Source organism: Littorina saxatilis, linkage group LG5, assembly GCF_037325665.1.
Source record: "Littorina saxatilis isolate snail1 linkage group LG5, US_GU_Lsax_2.0, whole genome shotgun sequence".
Taxonomy (NCBI): Eukaryota; Metazoa; Mollusca; class Gastropoda; order Littorinimorpha; family Littorinidae; genus Littorina; species Littorina saxatilis.
Genome location: NC_090249.1, coordinates 27,454,635 through 27,475,422, shown reverse-complemented (window position 1 = coordinate 27,475,422; position 20,788 = coordinate 27,454,635). Strand labels below are relative to the sequence as shown.

Sequence of the window (20,788 nt, the reverse complement as noted above, 5' to 3'; positions counted from 1 at the left end):
ACTGATATCTTACCGATAACGAAAAGTCCTTTTCTAGCCCTTGTGAGAGCAACATTGACCTGGTTGCGGTCAGTGATGAAGCCAAGGTTCTGTATGCACCAGCCGTGCGTTGGGTTTGGTTCAATCATGTAGCCCGGCAAAGACCGTACCGTGCTCAAAATCACGTAGTCCCACTCACCACCTATACATTAATAAATATTCATTGTAAAGATCAAAAAGTTGTCAAAATTATATGATTATTAAACGTCAAATTCTGTAATCCATCGTCTGAATCTTTCACTTACCAGATTAAGCAAATTAAAACTACATCCACACAGTGCAATTAGTCTAGATCTAGTCTTCAGTTTCTGATGTGCTTAAAAAAAATATCATCAAGCTTCCTTACCCTGGCTTGAGACGACTGTGCTGACGGAAACGTTCTGCATGTTGACCCTGTCGTAGTGGTTGAACGCGTTCTCCCCGTTGTTTTGAATGGCAGCCTTCAGCTTGGTTTCCAACAGATGGCGCTGTGCATTGTACTGAGTCAGTACTTTGACGCTGGAAAGTTCCACCCTACATTTCCGCAGGTAGATCAGGATTTCAATCTGCTCGCAGAAAAAAAGCAAGAATATACACTACTTCTGAATGTATTTTCTTTGTTTAAGGTGTGAGCATGTGAGAGACATCATTAATACCATTCATATCCAACGCCTTTTCTAAATTCATCAGAGAAGTTACAGACATTGCAAAGTTGTATTGATACTGTTTTCAAAAAGTACATTTTGGAAGAGTCCTAATATAACAACAACCACCACAACAACACCATTCACTTCACAAATAGCTCTCAGTAATAAAGACATTTATATTGCAAAATCAAAATGAAGGTAACTTCGGATCTAAGTGAAATCCACTCCACTCGCATGTTTAGTGAAATGGTCTCGCGGTCACAATATGTAATTTGTGCAAAACACGAAATAATTACCTCACTTAATGCCTGTCTTACACTGTGCTGAATATCCTTGCGAATATGAACATGTTGTATTCGGCAAAAAAAGAGGCGAATGGACAGGAAAAAATATTGAAAATTCGAAGCCTTACCGATCATTGCCAATGCATACAAATCCATATACGAATGTCTTGCGGATGTATTACGAACGTTGCGAGTGGCCTTGCGAGTGTTGCGAGTGCTTGCAAACATTTTACGAATAAAGCGATTATGCAATTCGCATTGTTTGTAATACTGCTCTTACACTGTGCCGAATTCACCAATAATTCGCAATGATCGGGACATGGTCGCAAGACATTCGTAAATGTTCTTAACCATTCGTCTCTTGCTGCGAATATTAGCAACATGCTCCTAATATTCGCAAGGAATGCATATTCTTCAGTATTCGCAAGCCATTCCTAATCATCGTAAAGGTATTTGTAGCGCTCGCAAGGCATTCGCAATGATCGGTACACATTCGCAAGCACTCGCAACTATTCGTAAGACATTCACAAGAAATGTGTATATGAACATGTTGTATTTGGCACACAAAAAAGAGAAAAATATTGACCATTCGAAGCCTTACGAATCCTTGCGAATGTCTTACGAATGGTTGCGAGTGCTTGCGAATGTTTACTGATCATTGCGAATGCATACGAATCTATATTCGCAAGGATATTCGGCACAGAGTAAGACAGGCATAACGAATGTTTGCGAATGTCTTGCAAGCCTGACGAATACATTGCGATGATTACGAATGTTCGCAAGGATATTCAGCACAGTGTGAGACAGGCATAACGAATGGTTGCGAATGCCTTGCGAGCGTTACGAATACATTGCGATGATTACGAATGTCTTGCGAAATCTTACAAGTACGTTGCAAAAAAGTTAAGAATATGACTTCTTTGCGAATATTAGGAACATGTTGCTATGTTAAAAACAAGAGACGAATGGTGGCGAATGGTTAAGAACATTTACGAATGTCTTGCAACCATGTCCCGATCATTGTGAATTATTGGAAAATTCTATTCGCAAGGGCAATTCGGCACAGTGTAAGAGTAGCATAACAGAGAAAACGACCGATTGTATAGCCACCTTAGTCCATTCACCAATAAACTTTGGAATCTCTCTTATTGATAATTCAATCAGTTGTGACAGCAGTTTTGATTTTGGAAATTTCCTCATTTCTTAACGCCAACAATGTTCGTGCAGATATCCGACACATACAGGTAAACATCCTTCAAATGTGCAAATTTGTGATATCTTCCTTCCCGTGCAAATGATCTTCCTTAAATTATCAAGGATGTCATTCCACCAGAACACATACCAGCAATCAATAGTATGACAGTTTCCTGTGCAGAGTGGGATTATTGTCTTGAATTTAGTTGGCAGATTTACAATAGGTGTCTTCAACAGAAAAATCCAAATCTGCAAAGAAAGCAGCTAGGTTGCATATATTTTTCTGGGCGGTAGGGGGAAGGGAGCGACTGGACGGATAGTCTTATCATTTACAGGGATGGCCAAATCTCAAAATTGTAACTCGCCAGACGGGCGAGCAACTTCAAAAAAGTCACTAGCCTGTCAGAAATTTCTCTGGCTTGGTACATACCACAAAACACATTATGAGTGTAAGATTTCTTTACACAATTAAAATAGCGGTGATACGACAGGAACCTCGTTTACGTTTTACTAGACCATGGCGGTGATATTGCAGACGACAGAAGTTTCTGCATCTGCAGTGTTTACATAGCTTTAAAAATGGATATCACAACCCACAGTTTTGCATTTGACCCGTTTTTTCAATGGCCAGCCAGGCGAGCTGCCAGGCGGTTTCTACTTGCCCCTGGCGATCGGGCGGACGATTTGGCCATCCCTGGTTTAGATGCCAAATCCTTGACGAATCCATGTTAATCTACAAGATGGTAAACACGATAAAGAACTGGTATCTTTCAGATCCAGGTGTTCGTGACATACTGACCACTTTTTCAGCTTCCATGCTGTTGGACTTCGACCGCTCATTACCCTCCTCAGTATTAACGGTCAGCGTCTCTTCTTCTCCGCGGATGTCAACCAAAACATGAGGAATGGGATTTTGAAACTCAGGTGGGTATTTCGGCCAGCAGTTCATATGATACCAAACTTTCCTCCTAAAAGATGGTCCTGTCTTCAACTGGTTTTCGTAGAATTCCTGTGAAGGAAATGCGCAGATCTGGGGATGCTGGAAACAGAATATGGCATAAACTGAGAACTTGTGTTTTCTACGCAAGCCAAATTCATACAGTATTAATCGTGCAATGTTTATGCTTATTATGCGTTTTTGTTTTGTTTTTTAAAGACAATTTTTGCTTTGTTTGGGGGGTGGTCAATTTGTTGTCCTCTTCAAAACTGTTTTCCTCTTGCGTCTGCAGCCTGTAGCTGGAAAACGAATAACAGACAGTAAAAAAACAAAAAAACTGCGTAAAGCGATATCAAAACATTTGATTAACTTTTCTAGCTTAAACATCACAACATAACTAAAACAAATAAACATTTTCACCCATACTATTTCCTGGCTGACCAAAACTCACCCTCTGAGACAGCGCTCTTTCTGTATCATCAGTGTACAAAGGGAATCTGACTTCCATTTATAAAATTTCCGTTTTTTTCAGCTACATATCCAACGCCTTCTCTAAATCAATTCAAACTTCACGTAAGTATATATTTTGGGATTCAGGGGGGGAAATCAACAATAGCACGTTTCTGGCTGTTATTCTGATTTTATTTTAGGCCGAATGTTAATTGCAAATTAATAAATTAAGTTTTAAGCCTTGAAGCTGTAATGCAATCCCATAAACGAGACAGGAACAAGGATTGTTTGACCAAATTTCAATCCATTTCATTGCAAAGTGCGGTCGCCAAAGTGCTTCCCCAATTCTTGTTGAAAGCCGGATATGACGTATTCAATGACATTTTTCGAACTTGTTTTGGAGAAAAACATCTTGGGATACCTTTTGGGAGAATTCACAAGAAAAGGTTTATGAATATCTGTCCAGCAGTTTTCTGGAAATACACACACACACACACACACACACCACCACCCTCGTCTCTATTTCTGGTGTACCGGTAAAAAGGGATTAACACTGTAATTGCCGAATCAGGATTACAGCTGTAACAACACACTGAGGTGCAGCCGCAGAAGTGCTCAGGTTTACCATTCTGTATTGGGTGTCCAGGAATTTGGTGTGCAAGTTGTAGAACTTGTCGTGCAGCCTCTCAAAGAGGGACTGGTCTAGGCCCAGGTCAGCGGCAGCCCCGCACTGTATAATGGGTCTCAGCTGCTTGTGGTCACCAATCAGGACCAGCTGCTTGGCGTTGTTTGCCACTACCGGTACCAGACTGGCCGGCTCTGGGCACATTGCACACTCATCTATGATCACCTAAGAGCAAGAGGGGACACAGAGACTTACAGTTGGACAGTAGATAAAATCAACAATGTTTGTTTGTTTGTTTAGGCCTACAAAAAAAATAGGTGTGGTTACGGTAACCCGACCTACCCTATTTTTAGGGGCCGATCCTATAACTTTTTATTACATTTGTGAAAAAAAAAAAAAAAAAACCAGTGCAAAAAACGCAATGAAAGCGAAAGCGCCCGTGTCGCACACTTATTTCCCTGTCAAGTAGGTTTAATTTGTACACATTAGAAAAAAAAGTTTAAAAAAAAAAAAGTGATTGCCTACCTACCTACCCTATTTTTTTTTTGGCTATGTTACCGTAACCACACCTATTCTTTTTTTTGGCCTTATTTGTTTGCTTAACGCACAGCCGACCACGAAGGGCCATATCAGGGCGGTGCTGCTTTGACATTTAACGTGCGCCACACACAAGACAGAAGTCGCAGCACAGGCTTCATGTCTCACCCAGTCACATTATTCTGACACCGGACCAACCAGTCCTAGCACTAATCCCATAATGGCAGACGCCAGGCGGAGCAGCCACTAGATTGCCAATTTTAAAGTCTTAGGTATGACCCGGCCGGGGTTCGAACCCACGACCTCCCGCTCACTGGGCGGACGCCTTACCACTAGGCCACCGTGTTGCGGTAATCAACAATGGAGAATTAAGGTGCTACAATTACAAATGGCAGGAACAATGTGTAACATTAGCCACGATAAATTGCAGCAGCAGCAGCTGCCAGTCACCCACTCTCACTCTCAGCAATGAGGTGCAATTGCATGTAATGTCAGAGTTGACGAAAAGAACTTGCAGAAGAAATACTGAACATTTTTGTTCATTTACGAGAGCTGTTATACGCGTTCTTTATATATACAATCCGTGCAAGATTCCTTCCAAAATGTAACATTTTTTAATATTCTTTCAGAATTTAACATTCCTTTTGTATTGTTAAGCCCATGGGACGGTAACGTATATATCGGCAACGTATGTATCGCAATTTACTTTAATTGACGGTACGAAGTATCATCGTGACGATGACACAATGCAACATGTTTTCCTCATAAAGAATAATGTATATAGGTACATCATGTGATCGACATGAATTGCCTAGGTTCTGGAATACGTGTCAGTAAAACGTAGGAAACGTATATTATGTATCATTGCAAATCACGCAGCTACATTTTCTGACAACAAGTTGAATGAACAGTTCGTATTGATCGATGTTCAGTGTGTACATGGTGTTCAAGTACACACACTTAAGCAATCTTAAAACAAAAATGCAAAATTTGTTTGCAATATCGCCTTTGAGTTTGGTTACTTCAGAGTTTGTTCTCGAAGTTAGCAACGCAGGTATAACTCCCGAATTCGGACTAACATTTTCTTGTATAACTTAGCTTGTTTTTCTTTCCTTTGTTCCACATACGATAATTTTATTCGTTACAAAGTTTGACCTATGTGTCGGTGATATAAAAGAGAAAGAATGTTGCGTACATATCATATAACTTATATTCAACGTAGGCAGTGAACACTAAGTATGTATCGTTTTGAGGGATTCTAGGCATTCGTAATTGTTATTGAACTGCATTTGTTTAACCCAAGGCGGCAACAGTTGTTCCTTATTGCAGAGAATGGGTTCTATATATACTAGCACGCTTACTACTACTACATTGTACTACTTTCTCAAGAGATATTGGCAACTATGACGATTGCTACTCCTAACTCAACTAGCTGCTACCGATGCTGCCGCCGTTACTACTTACAACCTTCCTTCTCAACAACAAGAACAATTTTGGCAAAAAAGTTCTTTTTGTTTGGTCCAAGAAGCATTTTCTTGTTATGCTTTCTTGGTATGTTAACTGACTGAAACAAAAGATACAAAGGACAAGGCGATACCCAGAAATGAACGCGTCACGTTACCTGGTAAACAGTCCCTTGGGTACCACTGGTCAGCTTGTTGTTTCCTCCAACGGCACATGTCGCTAGGACCACTTCGTAATGACTCAACTCTTCAACACTGGCATCGTAAACCAGTTTTCGGTACTTCTTCAGCTGCTTGCTGTTCACCGAGTACATATCGGGCATGGTATTGCACTTTTCAAAGTACCTCTGGAATACAGCTATTTCTTTCGCTTTGGGCTTGCCTTCTCGTCGAATGAGGTGGTGAAGAGACACGTCCTATGAGCAAAAAACAACAACAATGTCACCAGCTTGAACTCTGAAAAGAGTATACTCAATTTGGGATGTTATGAAGTATCCCAATAGCACTAAACACTTCGCATTGTAAATGTTGTACCTGAATTAAAACCATGTGGTAAATGTTCACCAGTCTGATTACCTCTAGATTCGGGTCGCTTGTAAGATCTCGCATTCCACGTTTTGACCTGAGGTTTCCCCTTGGTACTGGGTAGTCTTTGTCCTCAATCGAAGACCCGTACATTCGAACAATCTTGGGACATTTGTCGCCGAGCTTCCTCAAAAGTCCCCCTGCAATCAGAAAATTACACAAACACGCTCAAAACGAGAGAGAGAGAGAGAGAGAGAGAGAGAGAGAGAGAGAGAGAGAGAGAGAGAGAGAGAGAGAGAGAGACAGACAGACAGACAGACAGAGAGAGAGAGACAGACAGACAGACAGAGAGAGAGAGAGAGAGAGAGAGAGAGAGAGAGAGAGAGAGAGAGAGAGAGAGATTGATTGATTGATTGATTAAACTTTATTACAGAAGGATGGAGATTTTAGGCGTTGCCTAGTCTTACAAGAGAGAGAGAGAGAGAGAGAGAGAGAGAGAGAGAGAGAGAGAGAGAGAGAGAGAGAGAGAGAGAGGTTGGGTTAACGGTTTGTCTTGACCCACTCAATGCCCAATACAAGTAAATAAAGTCGCGATGGATTAATAATATTTAGAGTTCGTAACCATTTCTCCCGGCTTGGTCCAAATGGTTATTTGAATTTTGATGAGTTTGATGGTAGGAGCTACCTTAAAATACAAATACACCGGTTTTTTCCTCAAGTCATTTGACCACAACATTCATGAAACGGAACTGTTTGTGTTAAATTGGGATGTATTTGCTATACTGTATCTATCTATCTATCTATACATATAAATAAAAGAGAGTGTCTGTCTGTCTGTGTGTGTGTGTGTCTGTGGTCACCATACCTCTGAGATGGCAAGAGGCAGGAACAAGATAGTGTGCACGTACACTCCCTAGGTGCCGCAGATGTGCACCTGGGTTTTAGTTTCTTGATTCATTGTTTCCTTTCTCAGATTATGGACCTCCCATTTATTGAATACAGCCTATATGGTGCAAGACCAGTTCAGTACCTACTGTTCACCTGTAGCAAGCACATCATGCCAGTGATATTAGAGACTTGCTATTGCTCCTATGAGGGGAAGAAATGAAGAATGAAAAATTAACTGGACAGTTCCGGAAATTTCTAGAAGGTAAGGGAGATAACTGTTCACCTGTAGCAGGCACATCATGCCAGTGATATTAGAGACTTGCTATTGCTCCTATGAGGGGAAGAAATGAAGAATGAAAAATTAACTGGACAGTTCCGGAAATTTCTAGAAGGTAAGGGAGATAACTCTTTTTTGTCTGTGGTCGCCATACCTCTGAGATGGCAAGAGGCAGGAACAAGATAGTGTGCACGTACACTCCCTAGGTGCCGCAGATGTGCACCTGGGTTTTAGTTTCTTGATTCATTGTTTCCTTTCTCAGATTATGGACCTCCCATTTATTGAATACAGCCTATATGGTACAAGACCAGTTCAGTGCCTACTGTTCACCTGTAGCAAGCACATCATGCCAGTGATATTAGAGACTCGCTATTGCTCCTATGAGGGGAAGAAATGAAGAATGAAAAATTAACTGGACAGTTCCGGAAATTTCTAGAAGGTAAGGGAGATAACTCTTTTTTTGTATCCAAACAAAGGAGGTAAAGCTAATCATAATGGGATAGCGAGCGTCTTAAATTGCAACAGGGCTCCGCTTACTCCCGGGCGAAGAGAAAGAGAGTGTCTGTCTGTCTGTGTGTGTGTGTGTGTCTGTCTGTCTGTGGTCGCCATACCTCTGAGATGGCAAGAGGCAGGAACAAGATAGTGTGCACGTACACTCCCTAGGTGCCGCAGATGTGCACCTGGGTTTTAGTTTCTTGATTCATTGTTTCCTTTCTCAGATTATGGACCTCCCATTTATTGAATACAGCCTATATGGTGCAAGACCAGTTCAGTGCCTACTGTTCACCTGTAGCAAGCACATCATGCCAGTGATATTAGAGACTCGCTATTGCTCCTATGAGGGGAAGAAATGAAGAAAGAAAAATTAACTGGACAGTTCCGGAAATTTCTAGAAGATAAGGGAGATAACTCTTTTTTTGTATCCAAACAAAGGAGGTAAAGCTAATGATAATGGGATAGCGAGCGTCTTAAATTACTACAGGGCTCCACTTACTCCCGGGCGAAGCCGGGCTTAACTGCTAGTACATATAATAAAAGAGAGTGTCTGTCTGTGTGTCTGTCTGTCTGTCTGTGGTCGCCATACCTCTGAGATGGCAAGAGGCAGGAACAAGATAGTGTGCACGTACACTCCCTAGGTGCCGCAGATGTGCACCTGGGTTTTAGTTTCTTGATTCATTGTTTCCTTTCTCAGATTATGGACCTCCCATTTATTGAATACAGCCTATATGGTACAAGACCAGTTCAGTGCCTACTGTTCACCTGTAGCAAGCATATCATGCCAGTGATATTAGAGACTCGCTATTGCTCCTATGAGGGGAAGAAATGAAGAATGAAAAATTAACTGGACAGTTCCGGAAATTTCTAGAAGGTAAGGGAGATAACGCTTTTTTTGTATCCAAACAAAGGAGGTAAAGCTAATCATAATGGGATAGCGAGCGTCTTAAATTGCAACAGGGCTCCGCTTACTCCCGAGCGAAGAGAAAGAGAGTGTCTGTCTGTGTGTGTGTGTGTGTGTGTGTGTCTGTCTGTCTGTGGTCGCCATACCTCTGAGATGGCAAGAGGCAGGAACAAGATAGTGTGCACGTACACTCCCTAGGTGCCGCAGATGTGCACCTGGGTTTTAGTTTCTTGATTCATTGTTTCCTTTCTCAGATTATGGACCTCCCATTTATTGAATACAGCCTATACGGTGCAAGACCAGTTCAGTGCCTACTGTTCACCTGTAGCAAGCACATCATGCCAGTGATATTAGAGACTCGCTATAATTGCTCCTATGAGGGAAAGAAATGAAGAATGAAAAATTAACTGGACAGTTCCGGACATTTCTTGAAGGTAAGGGAGATAACTCTTTTTTGTCTGTGGTCGCCATACCTCTGAGATGGCAAGAGGCAGGAACAAGATAGTGTGCACGTACACTCCCTAGGTGCCGCAGATGTGCACCTGGGTTTTAGTTTCTTGATTCATTGTTTCCTTTCTCAGATTATGGACCTCCCATTTATTGAATACAGCCTATATGGTACAAGACCAGTTCAGTGCCTACTGTTCACCTGTAGCAAGCACATCATGCCAGTGATATTAGAGACTCGCTATTGCTCCTATGAGGGGAAGAAATGAAGAAAGAAAAATTAACTGGACAGTTCCGGAAATTTCTAGAAGGTAAGGGAGATAACTCTTTTTTTTTATCCAAACAAAGGAGGTAAAGCTAATGATAATGGGATAGCGAGCGTCTTAAATTGCTACAGGGCTCCGCTTACTCCCGGGCGAAGCCGGGCTTAACTGCTAGTACATATAATAAAAGAGAGTGTCTGTCTGTGTGTCTGTCTGTCTGTGGTCGCCATACCTCTGAGATGGCAAGAGGCAGGAACAAGATAGTGTGCACGTACACTCCCTAGGTGCCGCAGATGTGCACCTGGGTTTTAGTTTCTTGATTCATTGTTTCCTTTCTCAGATTATGGACCTCCCATTTATTGAATACAGCCTATATGGTGCAAGACCAGTTCAGTGCCTACTGTTCACCTGTAGCAAGCACATCATGCCAGTGATATTAGAGACTCGCTATTGCTCCTATGAGGGGAAGAAATGAAGAATGAACAAGTCGCGTAAGGCGAAAATACAATATTTAGTCAAGTAGCTGTCGAACTCACAGAATGAAACTGAACGCAACGCAACGCAGCAAGACCGTATACTCGTAGCATCGTCACTCCACCGCCCGTGGCAAAGGCAGTGCCCGTGGAATTGACAAGAAGAGCGGGGTATTCGTTGCGCTAAGAAGGATAGCACGCTTTTCTGTACCTCTCTTCGTTTTAACTTTCTGAGCGTGTTTTTAATCCAAACATATCATATCTATATATTTTTGGAATCAGGAACCGACAAGGAATAAGATGAAAGTGTTTTTGAATTGATTTCGAAAAAAAAATTTTGATAATAATTTTTATATATTTAATTTTCAGAGCTTGTTTTTAATCCGAATATAACATATTTATATGTTTTTGGAATCAGCAAATGATGGAGAATAAGATAAACGTAAATTTGGATCGTTTTATAAAATTTTATTTTTTTTTACAATTTTCAGATTTTTAATGACCAAAGTCATTAATTAATTTTTAAGCCACCAAGCTGAAATGCAATACCGAACCGCGGGCTTCGTCGAAGATTACTTGACCAAAATTTCAACCAATTTGGTTGAAAAATGAGGGCGTGACAGTGCCGCCTCAACTTTCACGAAAAGCCGGATATGACGTCATCAAAGACATTTATCAAAAAAATGAAAAAAACGTTCGGGGATTTCATACCCAGGAACTCTCATGTCAAATTTCATAAAGATCGGTCCAGTAGTTTAGTCTGAATCGCTCTACACACACACACACACACACAGACAGACGCACATACACCACGACCCTCGTTTCGATTCCCCCTCGATGTTAAAATATTTAGTCAAAACTTGACTAAATATAAAAATTAACTGGACAGTTCCGGAAATTTCTAGAAGGTAAGGGAGATAACTCTTTTTTGTCTGTGGTCGCCATACCTCTGAGATGGCAAGAGGCAGGAACAAGATAGTGTGCACGTACACTCCCTAGGTGCCGCAGATGTGCACCTGGGTTTTAGTTTCTTGATTCATTGTTTCCTTTCTCAGATTATGGACCTCCCATTTATTGAATTCAGCCTATATGGTGCAAGACCAGTTCAGTGCCTACTGTTCACCTGTAGCAAGCACATCATGCCAGTGATATTAGAGACTCGCTATTGCTCCTATGAGGGGAAGAAATGAAGAATGAAAAATTAACTGGACAGTTCCGGAAATTTCTAGAAGGTAAGGGAGATAACTGTTCACCTGTAGCAAGCACATCATGCCAGTGATATTAGAGACTTGCTATTGCTCCTATGAGGGGAAGAAATGAAGAATGAAAAATTAACTGGACAGTTCCGGAAATTTCTAGAAGGTAAGGGAGATAACTCTTTTTTGTCTGTGGTCGCCATACCTCTGAGATGGCAAGAGGCAGGAACAAGATAGTGTGCACGTACACTCCCTAGGTGCCGCAGATGTGCACCTGGGTTTTAGTTTCTTGATTCATTGTTTCCTTTCTCAGATTATGGACCTCCCATTTATTGAATACAGCCTATACGGTGCAAGACCAGTTCAGTGCCTACTGTTCACCTGTAGCAAGCTCATCATGCCAATGATATTAGAGACTCGCTATAATTGCTCCTATGAGGGGAAGAAATGAAGAATGAAAAATTAACTGGACAGTTCCGGAAATTTCTAGAAGGTAAGGGAGATAACTCTTTTTTGTCTGTGGTCGCCATACCTCTGAGATGGCAAGAGGCAGGAACAAGATAGTGTGCACGTACACTCCCTAGGTGCCGCAGATGTGCACCTGGGTTTTAGTTTCTTGATTCATTGTTTCCTTTCTCAGATTATGGACCTCCCATTTATTGAATACAGCCTATATGGTACAAGACCAGTTCAGTGCCTACTGTTCACCTGTAGCAAGCACATCATGCCAGTTATATTAGAGACTCGCTATTGCTCCTATGAGGGGAAGAAATGAAGAAAGAAAAATTAACTGGACAGTTCCGGAAATTTCTAGAAGGTAAGGGAGATAACTCTTTTTTTGTATCCAAACAAAGGAGGTAAAGCTAATCATAATGGGATAGCGAGCGTCTTAAATTGCTACAGGGCTCCGCTTACTCCCGGGCGAAGCCGGGCTTAACTGCTAGTGTAGAATAATATAACATGATTGATACTCCGTCACGGCGGAGGGCTGACCGTGCACCCAAAAGCGGACTCTACAAAATGGGTATTTTTTGAAAGCTTGGGACCTGCCAAACATAAAAATCGATGTTAACAAGAAATATTCAAGGGCGCACTTTCTCTTCTCAGTCAAAATTCAACTATACCCTGAAGAGTGATGCACGAGCATTTCAGACGCTTGCCTCTGAAAAAAGAAGTTCTCAGCCAAATTACGAACTCAAACTGGTACGTTTTACATATAAAGGTGTTAGTTGGTATCTTTTGATTATCACAAAACAATTTGCGACTGCTTTGGCCGAGGATGCTGGTGACAGTATCATTATTATGAACCCTACCCTAAATCCAGGAAAGACGTCGTCCAAAATGTAGGTAAGTTTTGATTAAAAATAAATTCACACAAGACTAGTATTGTTGTTTGGCTTCAATGGATATATTTTCGTCAAGTATGATGTCTTTACATAATATCTGTATAATATGAATGGATTTGAACCATATACTATGTCATTATGACCTTCCAATCTTACTAACCCCCAGCCCAGTAAAGCGTGCGAGACGTTTCCTGAAAAAATGTCGCTTTGTGGTGCGAGTTCAGTGTGACATGATTAGTTTCCAGAACCCCATTTCTGACTTTCAAAGTTTATCTACATACATTTAGCAATGCACGAGCAAAATATGACAACTTAATGGTGCCTTTTGGTTTAATGCTATGGTAAAATTGCTAGTGATAGTGTTTACAGCTTGAAACAAAACATAACAGAGGGGAGTAGTCTTCCTCAATCTGGTTCAGAGCATAATGTATTTCTAATTTCAGAGGTAGCATTATTTCTGATAAGAGCTAGAGCCAATATAATGATGCTGAATATTTGAAAAATGAACTTTGTGACTCATCTGAGTAGCAAGAGAGCCTTCGTGATCGTCAGCGTAAGGCTGGCTGTCTTCAAGGCAATTCCTAGATGAACAACGTAACACTGCGTTCGATTATTCGCCCGTTTCTTAAGCTAGAGCTTTGAGACTTTACACGCGTCTAGGGCTACATGTACGCTTTACAATACGTAAAATATAGTTGACTCTCGCGTTATTTAAAGGTCACAACAAGGTCATTACCAGGCAAAAACGAGGGAAAACCGACGGAAAGTACCATTTTCTGCAACTGTTTGCAAGAAAAAGATTTCAAATTCAATTGTTTCCTGGGATTAACGCATCTCTAGACATGACAATCATCCGATTATCAGACATCAATTGTGGAGGTCACGACAAGGTCATTACCGGGAAAAAACGAGGGAAACCCGAGGGAAAATACCATTTTCTGCAACTTGTGTGTAAGTAAAAGCTTTCAAACTCCATCTTCTTCTGGTATTGGCGCATCTCTAGGCATGACAATCATCTGATTAACAGTCCTCAATTTGCAAGGTCACAACAAGGTCATTACCAGATAGAACAGAGAGAAAACCGAGGGAAAATACCATTTTCTATAACTTTTTTGTAAGTAAGAGCTTATAAACTCCATCTTCTTCTGGGATTAGCGCTGATTTCAATGACCCTGAAGTCCGAGGAAAGTTTTCTTGACCCATGCCTACTTTGAAGGTCATGACAAGGTCAAATTTACACGTTTTCTATTTGGGAATATCTTTTACGGTCAAATAAAATACTTTCTGGACGTCAGCTATTTTCGAAGCTAAAGCTTAATTACAACTTTACACACGTCTTGGGATTTATGAGACATAACGCAAATATTGTTGACTCTCGTAATATTCAAAGGTCACACAACAAGGTCATCACCAGGTAAAACCGAAGAAAAACCGAGGGAAAGTACCATTTTCTGCAACTGTTTGTAAGAATGAACTTTCAAATTCAATTGTTTCCTGGGATTAGCGCATCTCTAGACATGACAATCATCTGATTAACAGTCATGAATTGTGGAGGTCACGACAAGGTCATTACCGGGGAAAACCGAGGGAAAATACCATTTTCTGCAACTTGTGTGTAAGTAAATGCTTTCAAACTCCATCTTCTTCTGGTATTGGCGCATCTCTAGACATGACAATCATCTGATTAACAGTCCTCAATTTTCAAGGTCACAACAAGGTCATTACCAGATAAAACCGATGGAAAACCGAGGGAAAATACCATTTTCTGCAACTTTTTTGTAAGTAAGAGCTTATAAACTCCATCTTCTTCTAGGATTAGCGCTGATTTCAATGACCCTGAAGTCTTTGGAAAGTTTTCTTGACCCATGCAATGTTTGAAGGTCATGACAAGGATGGGATTTTACACACGTCTAGGGCATTATAAGACATGAAACAAATATTGTTGACTCTCGTAATATTTAAAGGTCACACAACAAGGTCATTACTGGGTAAAACGACGGAAAATATATCAACTTTATGACTCGTCTGAGTGCCAGGACAGCCGGTGTGATCCTCAGAGTCAGGCTTGCAGACCGCAAGGCTATCGGTAGATGAACACCTTAACATTGACTTTTTCTTCTCTCTCCCCTTCTCTTCTACCCCTATTACATCCAGCCCCGCCCACCCCCCTAGAGCCCCTGTGGGCGAAGGAAGATGTCATGAATCTGCCTCAACAGCTTTAGCTTAGAAAATAGCCGAACACAAAAAAAAAAAAACGTGTAAACTTGACCTTGTCATGACCTTCAAACTTGGCATGGGCCAAGAAAACTTTTCTCGGACTTCAGGGTCATAGAAATCAGCGCTAATCCCAGAAGAAGATGGAGTTTATAAGCTCTTACTTACAAAAAAGTTATAGAAAATGGTATTTTTTCTCGGTTTTCTCTCGGTTTTATCTGGTAATGACCTGGTTGTGACCTTGAAAATTGAGGACTGTTAATCAGATGATTGTCATGCCTAGAGATGCGCCAATACCAGAAGAAGATGGAGTTTGAAAGCTTTTACTTTCACACAAGTTGCAGAAAATGGTATTTTCCCTCGGTTTTCCCTCGTTTTTGCCTGGTAATGACCTTGTCGTGACCTCCACAATTGATGTCTGATAATCGGATGATTGTCATGTCTAGAGATGCGTTAATCCCACAAAAATAATTGAATTTGAAAGCTTTTTCTAACAAACAGTTGCAGAAAATGGTACTTTCCGTCGGTTTTCCCTCGTTTTTGCCTGGTAATGACCTTGTTGTGACCTTTAAATAACGCGAGAGTCAACTATATTGTATGTATTGTAAAGCGTTCATGTAGCCCTAGACGCGTGTAAAGTTTCAAAGCTCTAGCTTAAGAAACGGGCGAATAATCGAACGCAGTGTTAAGTTGTTCATCTAGGAATTGCCTTGAAGACAGCCAGCCTTACGCTGACGATCACGAAGGCTCTTCTAGTCTGCTACTCAGATGAGTCACAAAGTTCATTTTTCAAATATTCAGCATCATTATATTGGCTCTAGTTCTTATCAGAAATAATGCTACCTCTGAAATTAGAAATACATTATGCTCTGAACCAGATTGAGGAAGACTACTCCCCTCTGTTATGTTTTGTTTCAAGCTGTAAACACTATCACTAGGATTTTTTTTACCATAGCATTAAACCAAAAGGCACCATTAAGTTGTCATATTTTGCTCGTACATTGCTAAATGTATGTAGATAAACTTTGAAAGTCAGAAATGGGGTTCTGGAAACTAATCATGTCACACTGAACTCGCACCACAAAGCGACATTTTTTCAGGAAACGTCTCGCACGCTTTACTGGGCTGGGGGTTAGGAAGATTGGAAGGTCATAGTGACATAGTATATGGTTCAAATCCATTCATATTTTACAGATATTATGTAAAGACATCATACTTGATGAAAATATATCCATTGAAGCCAAACAACAATACTAGTCTTGTGTGAATTTATTTTTAATCAAAACTTACCTACATTTTGGACGACGTCTTTCCTGGATTTAGGGTAGGGTTCATAATAATGATACTGTCACCAGCATCCTCGCCCAAAGCAGTCGCAAATTGTTTTGTGATAATCAAAAGATACCAACTAACACATTTATATGTAAAACGTACCAGTTTGAGTTCGTAATTTGGCTGAGAACTTCTTTTTTCAGAGGCAAGCGTCTGAAATGCTCGTGCATCACTCTTCAGGGTATAGTTGAATTTTGACTGAAAAGAGAAAGTGCGCCCTTGAATATTTCTTGTTAACATCGATTTTTATGTTTGGCAGGCCCCAAGCTTTCAAAAAATACCCATTTGGTTGAGTCCGCTTTTGGGTGCACGGTCAGCCCTCCGCCGTGACGGAGTATGATAGGTTGTTGACAGACCAGCTTTTTTGTCGGTCCGAGGGGGAGCATATCGTCTTTTCGTTCATATTTATTGACCAAGGCCGAAGGACGCGGTCAATAAATATGAAACAAAAGTCGATGTGCCCCCCGAGGACCGACAAAAAAGCTGGTCTGACAACAAACCACTAAACATCGTTTTTGAAATCATTTTGGTAGTGCAAAAATAAGTGCAAAATCAACACAGGGAGCTTTGCTTTGAAACGCGAGTTCTGTTATTATCATACACGTTGTTACAGTCAAAGCTGGCGCGTGAAAGCAACTTTCTGTGATTTGAGTCTGTAAAATGTTGAGACAAGTATGTCAGGTTTGTGGACATGGACTTGTATCAAAAATAAGTAAAGAATGTCACTGGATTCTGAGCTATGAATTAAACACGCTAAAGTTCAAGATTACCGATCTTTTTACATTTAGTCAAGTTTTGACTAAATGTTTTAACATAGAGGGGGGAATCGAGACGAGGGTCGTGGTGTATGTGTGTGTGTGTGTGTGTGTGTGTGTGTGTGTGTGTGTGTAGAGCGATTCAGAGTAAACTACTGGACCGATCTGTATGAAATTTTACATGAGAGTTCCTGGGTATGATATCCCCAGACGTTTTTTTCATTTTTTAGATAAATGTCTTTGATGACGTCATATCTGGCATTTTGTAAAAGTTGAGGCGGCACTGTCACACCCTCATTTTTCAATCAAATTGATTGAAATTCTGGCCAAGCAATCTTCGACGAAGGCCGGACTTTGGTATTGCATTTTAGCTTGGAGGCTTAAAAATTAATCAATGACTTTGGTCATTGAAAATCTGAAAATTGTAATTACAATTATTTTTTTATAAAACGATCCAAAATTACGTTTATCGTATTCTTCATCATTTTCTGATTCCAAAAACATATAATTATGTTATATTCGGATTAAAAACAAGCTCTGAAAATTAAAAATATAAAAATTATGATTAAAATTAAATTTCCGAAATCGATTTAAAAACAATTTCATCTTATTCCTTGTCCGTTCCTGATTCCAAAAACATATAGATATGATATGTTTGGATTAAAAACACGTTCAGAGAGTTAAAAAGAATAGAGATATAGAAAAGCGGGCTATCCTCAGCGCAACCGCAACCGCGCTTTTCTGGATTGTTAATTTCACTGCCTTTGCCACGAGCGGTGGACAGACGATGCTACGAGTGTACGGTCTTGCGGAAAAAATGCAATGCGTTCAGTTTCATTCTGTGAGTTCGACTGAGCTTGACCAAATGTTGTATTTTCGCCTTACGCGACTTGTTTTATTGTTATCTTTCTTTCTTGTTGCTGGTGCTTATAATATTGTGCGGACAGATGCGAGTGTTTTTTGCCCCCAAGATTTTGTGTGGTGTGGGTATTGTTTTGCTCGTTTCATACCCACACCCAAGCCTGACAACCACCTACCCCCCATCCACACCCTCTCCCTCCCTCGAAATCCACGAACACAAACACACACACATCAATGATCAAACTCTCCCCCCTCCCCCACCCCAACCTTTGCAGATCACAATTTACACCTGCAACGCAGACGATCATATTATTGATTAAATATTCATTGCATGGTGTCATAGGTCACTGTTGTTTTTACATTTAGTCAAGTTTCGAGACGAGGGTCGTGGTGTATGTGTGTCTGTGTGTGTGTGTGTGTGTGTGTCTGTCTGTGCGTGTGTGTGTGTGTGTGTGTCTGTCTGTGCGTGTGTGTGTGTGTAGAGCGATTCAGAGTAAACTACAGGACCGATCTTGATGAAATTTTACATGAGAGTTCCTGGGTATGATATCCCCAGACGTTTTTTCCATTTTTTCCATAAATGTCTTTGATGACGTCATATCCGGCTTTTTGTAAAAGTTGAGGCGGCACTGTCACACCCTCATTTTTCAATAAAATTGATTGAAATTTTGGCCAAGCAATCTTCGACAAAGGCCGGACTTTGGTATTGCATTTCAGCTTGGAGGCTTAAAAATTAATTTATGACTTTGGTCATTAAAAATCTGAAAATTGTAATTACAATTATTTATTTTATAAAACGATCCAAAATTACGTTCATCTTATTCTTCATCTTTTTCTGATTCCAAAAACATATAAATATGTTATATTTGGATTAAAAACAAGCTCTGAACATTAAAAATATAAAAATTATGATTAAAATAAAATTTCTGAAATCGATTTAAAAACAATTTTGTCTTATTCCTTGTCGGTTCCTGATTCCAAAAACGTATAGATTTGATATGTTTGGATTAAAAACACGCTCAGAAAGTTAAAACGAAGAGAGGTACAGAAAAGCGTGCTATGCAGCACAGCGCGACCACTACCGCGCTAAATTTCACTGCCTTCTGCGCACCACGGTCATTGTGAAAAAATGAAGTGCGTTCAGTTTCATTCTGTGAGTTCCACAGCTTGACTAAATGTAGTAATTTCGCCTTACGCGACTTGTTATATTTAGTCAAGTTTTGACTAAATGTGTTAACGTAGAGGGGGGAATCGAGACGAGGATGTGGTGTATGTATGTATGTATGTATGTATGTGTGTGTGTGTGTGTGTGTGTGTGTGTGTGTGTGTGTGTGTGTGTGTGTGTGTGTGTGTGTGTGTGTGTGTATATATATAACGCGATTCTGAGAAACTACTGGACCGATCTTCATGAAACTTAACATGAGAGTTCCTGAGTATTATATCTCCAGACTTTTTGTTTAGTTTTTGGATAAATATCTTTGATGACGTCATATCCGGCTTTTTGTGAAAATTGAGGCGGCACTGTCACGCTCTCATTTTTCAACCAATTTGGTTTAAATTTTGGTCAAGTAATCTTCGACGAAGCCCGGACTCTGGTATGGCATTTCAGCTTGGAGGCTTAAAAGTTAATTAATGAGTTTGCTCATTAAAGTTGTCATTAAAATCGATATTTCGCAAACAGATTTAAATTTGATTGCATCGTAATCTTCATTAAATTTTGAATCAAAATATATATACATATGTCATGTTTACTCTTAATTAAAATGTGATCACAATTAACGAAAATAGGTTAATTAGTATTTCGATTGTTATTTAAAAAATCGATCAAAAAATGATTTAATCTTGTTCTTTATCATTTACTGATTCCAAAAACATATCAATATAATATGTTGTATTCATGATGGCTCTTCATAAGACCACCAGCTTCATTACCAGAGCTGGACTCCAAGTTTAACATTGGCGAACGACAAGAAGAAGATATGTTGTATTCGAAACAAGCTCAGAAAGTTAACAAGTCGCGTAAGGCGAAAATACAATATTTAGTCAAGTAGCTGTCGAACTCACAGAATGAAACTGAACGCAATGCCATTTTTCAGCAAGACCGTATACTCGTAGCATCGTCAGTCCACCGCTCATGGCAAAGGCAGTGAAATTGACAAGAAGAGCGGGGTAGTAGTTGCGCTAAGAAGGATAGCACGCTTTTCTGTACCTCTCTTTGTTTTAACTTTCTGAGCGTGTTTTTAATCCAAACATATCATATCTATATGTTTTTGGAATCAGGAACCGACAAGGAATAAGATGAAAGTGTTTTTAAATTGATTTCGACAATTTAATTTTGATAATAATTTTTATATATTTAATTTTCAGAGCTTGTTTTTAATCCGAATATAACATATTTATATGTTTTTGGAATCAGCAAATGATGGAGAATAAGATAAACGTAAATTTGGATCGTTTTATAATTTTGTTTTTTTTTTTACAATTTTCCGATTTTTAATGACCAAAGTCATTAATTAATTTTTAAGCCACCAAGTTGAAATGCAATACCAAAGTCCGGGCTTCGTCGAAGATTACTTGACCAAAATTTCAACCAATTTGGTTGAAAAATGAGGGCGTGACAGTGCCGCCTCAACTTTCACGAAAAGCCGGATATGACG

At 40.1% G+C, this 20,788-nt stretch overlaps 1 protein-coding gene across 1 annotated transcript in view; it reads right to left on the bottom strand.

Annotated features, from left to right (window-relative positions):
- The window catches only part of LOC138966738 (3'-5' exoribonuclease HELZ2-like), a 52,684-nt gene that overhangs the window by 8,343 nt on the left and 23,553 nt on the right, over positions 1-20,788 (bottom strand). Inside the window, exons 10-15 of the mRNA XM_070339066.1 lie at positions 6,732-6,880; positions 6,314-6,571; positions 4,156-4,380; positions 2,943-3,182; positions 386-584; positions 14-181 (exon numbers count right to left, since the gene is read on the bottom strand). Of these exons, the coding sequence (XP_070195167.1) occupies positions 14-181; positions 386-584; positions 2,943-3,182; positions 4,156-4,380; positions 6,314-6,571; positions 6,732-6,880 (1,239 nt within the window). The remainder of the gene's footprint in view (positions 1-13; positions 182-385; positions 585-2,942; positions 3,183-4,155; positions 4,381-6,313; positions 6,572-6,731; positions 6,881-20,788) is intronic.